A 5,850-nucleotide genomic window follows, 5' to 3' on the forward strand; every position below is an offset into this window, starting at 1 on the left:
ACATGACCCCATGTGGGTCCGTCCATGGGTCTATACCTTTGAAAAAGCCTTCCATGGTGAGTGACCTTTTGCAAAAGGGTTTGAGGTGGTGGGTTGGCAACGAGGAGTATATTCGGATATACAGACCAATGAGTGCCTTGTCCGTTCTCCTTTGAACCCATATGATTAGTTTTCTAGAGAGAAACATGGAGTATGGAACAGAATATTGATGTGGAACGCGCTGGATTATGAGAAGCTCAAATTGAATACTGCAAGCAGGGATAAATTCCACCAGAATAGGTGTAGTTATTCGAGATCATATTGGCTCGATAATTTTCTCGGTTGAAGTTGGGCAAGCATTAGCGTGATGTGGGGTCTCCTCCAAGAAACCTTAACCCATCCATTGGCATTACTGTAAGAGACTCTCCAAGTCGTCCGAAGTATTCATTCAAAATTTTTATTTTAACACACGTCTTTTGCTCCAAGGTGACATCATAGCATTAGGTACTTAGTAGTTCATATCAATTTATTCTTCGAAATGGGAATAAGATGGCTCACTTAGTAGTTTCTCACATTACTACTTTATCAACTGCTTTGACAGTTCTGCTATATATACAGAAAATGATTGATAGAATTGATACAGATAACACTTGGCAGCAATTCATCGATTAATAGATAAAAAAAAAAAAAAGATGCATCAGATGCCACTGCAACAACATCAGGTGCAATTCTAGCAACAATTCCTCTGTACAAGAGGAGATGTTGTTGCTTTGATTGTGTTGATATTATTTTATTCTTTATTTTCCACATAATTCATGGAGATCTTTCATAATGATATTCATTTTACATTCTCAAAAAAAAGGGGGGACGGGGGGGGGGGGGGGGAAAAGAAAGAAAGAAAGAAAGAAAAAAATGAAAAATCAAATTTGATGAAGAATGTGAAGTAGGTGTTCATATTATGTCAATTATGTTTGTATTACTTATTTAACGAACATTTTTCTATTGACTCTTCCTTTTACAAGTGAATCTTTCTGTTCCTTGGCTTGCCAATTCTTCGAAGTTTAGAGTGTACGCATCACAATAAAAAACTAACACGTAGCAAAGATATTCTAAGACCGTAATTATCGTAATGCTCTCCATAGTGGAAAACAAAGGATAAAGAGTGAGCACTACGGAAAAAAATGAAAAAGAAGGAATAAAAAGTACAGATATTGAAATATGTTATTGTAATGCTCTCCATAGTGGAAAACCAGAGCTCTCATCTGATCTTCATATGTTAAACTTAAATATACAAATGCATCTTTGTCATAATAACCAGATATTTGATGATTCCTAGTAAACTAGGATAACATTGCTCTAAAACACCTGCAAAAACACCATATCCTAATAATTCCAGGAACTATTTTTTCTGGTTTGGCATACAAAACCTGTACAGTAACCCGACGTGTCTAGGCAACACGCGAGAGCTGGCTTGCACACAGTGGACAAGGTGGATCCCGTCTATCTTCATGGCTCGTTTTCATTTCCAAACAATCAGCATGATAAACATGACCACAGACTAAAACGGCTACCACTGAGACATCACTAGATGACATAGAGTTCCCGAGGATAAAGGGTTTTTTCCTCACGAATTTCTGGCATATACCACATTCCATTTTCCGCACATCACCAGATACTGCGTTCATCGCCAATGAACTTGATCTAATTCTTTCTGGCTTATGGAATGTTCTCTCCCTACTTTCTGAGATTAAAACGAGACAATTAAACAAAAATCTAAATGAGAAGGCAAGAGAAGGCTGTTTAAAGGACAATTAGATTGATCTATACATAGAATCTGAACTGCCAATGAAGTGTACCTCTATGCTGCGAGTCTGAAAAGTTTTTACTAGGCTGTTTAAAGGACAATTTAGTATCATAAGCGGGATGACCCTTCCGATTAGAAGTTGATGCTTCAGGATAATTAGAGCTTCGTTTAGAGTAACGGCGGTTAAAACAATGATGAGGGTGCCTCAATAATAAACCACAACCAGAACCATGAGGGGACTGGTTGCCTTGTGGTATCTTCATAGAGCTATCCCTAATATCCGTAATGGATAATGGAGGCTGTGCTGCATTGTGTTCTGCTTGGTGCTGCATTAAAATAATGGTTAACCGAAATACAGTGAGTGAGAGAGAGAGCAAAAAAAGGGAACTATAAGAAACAAACCTGTTTTGACAACATATCTGTCTGAGGTGAAGGTGGCATGAAGTCTGCGAAATTCAAAGAACAGTTATCAGTGACTCTTCAATAGTAATGCAGAGTCAGGCATGTAACTCATATAAAAATAAAAAATAAAAACAGATGCAATCAAATCTGAATGTAACAGAGGTGCTATTGAGGTAAACTGCTTGGAAAACAGGAAAAAGAGAAGGTACATATTACATGGTGTACAGAATATGAAATTTTATTTTTTTTTGCTTTAGGGATCAGAGTCGAAGGATAGAGTTTTGGATGAAGGATTGAAGCAACTTGGTGGATGCATAACCTAGTAAATGAGGTCTTCCGAGAGTTTAAACTTAGAAGCCACCTAATATGGAAATATGGTGGGTAAAGTAGGAAGGTTCAGATAGCACTTAAAGCTACAGGATGCTATAGAAACTTGTCAATACGTAAATATGCATAAACTTTTAAAATGCATAAATCAGCTTAACGAGCTAACAGGAATCGAGAAGGGCTTGTCTATGGAACCAAGAATGGGCAGAAAGCTATTTATGAGAATGAGATCCTCACATATCAGACGTTGAGATAGATCTAAACCAAGTATATTAGAGATAAAAAGCAAGGTATATTGTAGCATACTGCCACACCAGTAAGATAACAGAAAGATATGAGTAATTGTTTCAACAAATTATTTAATGAAACGCGAAATGTGGATCCTCTCGAGAATTTATCAAACTCCATTAAATAGAAGGTTAACTATAGTAAAATAAATTACGATCTTTGACATGAGAGAGGTTGTATAGAGGATTAGATGAGAAACCAATTTGTCTAGATGCAAGACAAATGGAAGCAAAATTTGAGGGATGGTGATTGAGCTGATTACAGTGTAACAAATATCACCTAGAAGTAGGTTGGGCTTATGCAATACAGATATAACTACTTAGCATGTTGATGGAAAAGTAAAAAATGAAACAAGTACATATGTTTTCTTATTGATTTACATAATGAGGATAGCTGTATACTACGTTGTCCAATAAAATGCTATAGTTAGAGTTATAAAGTAAGCAGGGTCGGTTTGGCTTGCAAAAACTTGGAAGATGGGGACCCCGATACACCACCAAGATATGAAAGAGTTAGTCATTTAAATATATATATATATATATATGAGAGCCAAATCAAAGAATTTAAAGGGCATGCAACTTTAACATCAAAAAAGGGGGATGAGGATGTAGAAAAATTCACGATTGAAAGAAAGGATGCAGAAGATGCAAAAATGGATCTTCCATAGCAGTTCATTTGTATCAATGTGTAGGAGACAATTTGTGACATAAAATCAACAAGCAGGATTGCATATACATAGGGTGAATTAATAAGAAAAAGAGAAATTACAAATGGGTGCATCTTTTTCGTTCTTTCATTTGTTTCATAAGAAAAAAAGTTTCCAGGGCTATAACAATCACCGAAGGCCATAAATTTCACGTTTTTAGTGAACAATAGAATCCAGATTTCATCACATCATTCTATGGTTAAAGGATTAGTAGCTGACCTTTAAGCAAAGTCTCAGTTGTATCACCGAACCTCTTTTATTTCCAAATCAGTTTCTTAAGTTTCTTTTTGCTCCAATTAAATTATTCCATTAACCTCCTTCAAATACACTAAATGGAAAATATGATGTGGCATATTTAAAACTGGTGTGGACTTGGAAAACTGTTAGTTTGTTTAAATGTTCCAACATTATAAAAGGAGTGCAATCAAACACGCAAAAAAAAAAAAAGATCAGTGACGAAGTAAAATCTCACCGAAACTTCAGCTACCCAAGTAAATCTTTGAAGTCCAAGGATTTAAGTAAAAAAATAGGTTAGACAGATCAATACGAAAGAAAAGAAAACATAAAAAAAAAAATAAATAAATAAGTTCATCTCCTTTCCCAACCATAGTCCAGCTCCTCTACAACCATCAGCCACCATATGTTTGAAACAAAGACAACTATCCACAAAGTGGTACAAGCCAGCTCACTATTAGCATTCGCAAAGCATGTATTTGGCTGTAAAAGTTCCTAAGTAAGACTATCTATCTCTTTCCAAGATAAAAGGTATATCAGTTCAAATCGGAACTCTTTCAACTTGATAAGTACAAGGAAAAAAAAAGTGCCAGCACCCCCGCTCCCAATAGGGATTCCATCAATCTCTTTATAGTTATTTGTTCTATTGAAACGAGATTTTACTTTCTCTTATAACTGCACTAACTCAGTATATATACCAGGGGTTAAAAGTTGAAGACAAGGACACCATAATTCTACACTATTCAAAACCATAATGCAAAACATCCCGATATGGCATGTCCCTACTAAAGATAAAAACTTTTAGCCAACAATTTGGAGTATAAAAAAATGTAGAGCCTAGTTCCCAACTGAATCGATACACTTGATAATGAAACAAAAAATTAAAAATGCAAAACTCCACACATTCCCATCAACACAAAAGCCAATATGTAAACAAACATTAATTCATTTTTTAATGCATCAAAGGCCTTTATCAAGATCCATATTCTCAAGAAAATATATACTTCTATTCATCAAGATATATAATTATAACTTCCATTCTTTCTCAAAAAAGGAATTATAACAAAAGGTTTAATTTTTCTAAAACAGAATTAAAAAGTTTCTTAGAAAAATTCAGCCCTTATTTCAGCATTTCACTGACCCACCAAAACCCCATCAAAATCTGTCAATCATATAAACAATTATCATATAATATACAAAATAAAATTAAAAAAAAAAAATTAACCCAGAAAAATTTAATAAAATAAAAATTACCTGAAGATGATGGTGTTTCATTCAATTCAACCCTTCTCTTTCTCTTTCCCATAATGTTTGTGCAATAAACAAACCCACAAAAGAAATTACACTTTTTTACTATAAAAATGGATGTATGTGATTTTTCTGTAGTATAAAATGAAACTAACAAAATTCGACGGCTGAGAGGGCACCAAAATTTTAGGGTTTAGGCTGGTTTAACGGGGAAGATGGGTGTGAGGTATAGCGAGGATAGAGCAGGTGGTGCGGATGTGGAGTGAAGAAAACCTGGGGAGAATTCGAGAGAGATGAAAATGTCATCAGTTTTTACATTGCTGTTAATTTTGATTGCACGCAGAGAATGAGGAAATATTTACCTTTTATACTTTTTTTTGGTGGCGGTGGATTCCCCTGGACTCATTTTCTAAATTAATTATATTCAAGCCCCATTTTTTTTTTAAAAATAAATACACAACATTTTAATTACATTAAGGATGTTTTTGATACACTCAAAATTTTCACGGAAAATGGAAAATCAATTCCAATTCCATGTTTTTCTTATTTGTGGCTCTATTTTCCCATAGAATTCATTTTCTAGCCTCTCATGCCATCGAGGATTTTTCTTACTTCTTAAGGAATTTCAGAATTGAAATTTTCGATTACTATAGCACTTTTTTTTTCAGATTTTTTTTTTTGACAATGGAAACAAATTCTAAAGATTACTGCAAAAAAATATTTCTTTTTAACTAACAATTTTCATATAAAACAAAGCCAAATGAACACCAAAAGATAAATGATTTTCTTGAATTTTTTTTTTGTTGGCAATAGAAACAAAATTCATCTCCAATACCAGTAAATTCAATCATTTTAATCAACA

At 34.3% G+C, this 5,850-nt stretch overlaps 1 protein-coding gene across 1 annotated transcript; it reads right to left on the reverse strand.

The window, feature by feature from the left end:
• Window positions 1–1,171: 1,171 nt before the first annotated feature.
• LOC111399377 lies at window positions 1,172–5,380 on the reverse strand. Its single transcript, XM_023026649.1, has 4 exons — window positions 4,995–5,380; window positions 2,186–2,229; window positions 1,836–2,109; window positions 1,172–1,720 (listed from the first exon to the last, which is right to left on the reverse strand). Exons 1-4 carry the CDS (start codon window positions 5,044–5,046, stop codon window positions 1,428–1,430), a joined length of 663 nt encoding a protein of 220 aa, XP_022882417.1. The 5' UTR covers window positions 5,047–5,380; the 3' UTR covers window positions 1,172–1,427.
• Between the last annotated feature and the right edge of the window lie 470 nt (window positions 5,381–5,850).

This window comes from Olea europaea, chromosome 9, assembly GCF_002742605.1.
Source record: "Olea europaea var. sylvestris chromosome 9, O_europaea_v1, whole genome shotgun sequence".
Classification (NCBI taxonomy): Eukaryota; Viridiplantae; Streptophyta; class Magnoliopsida; order Lamiales; family Oleaceae; genus Olea; species Olea europaea.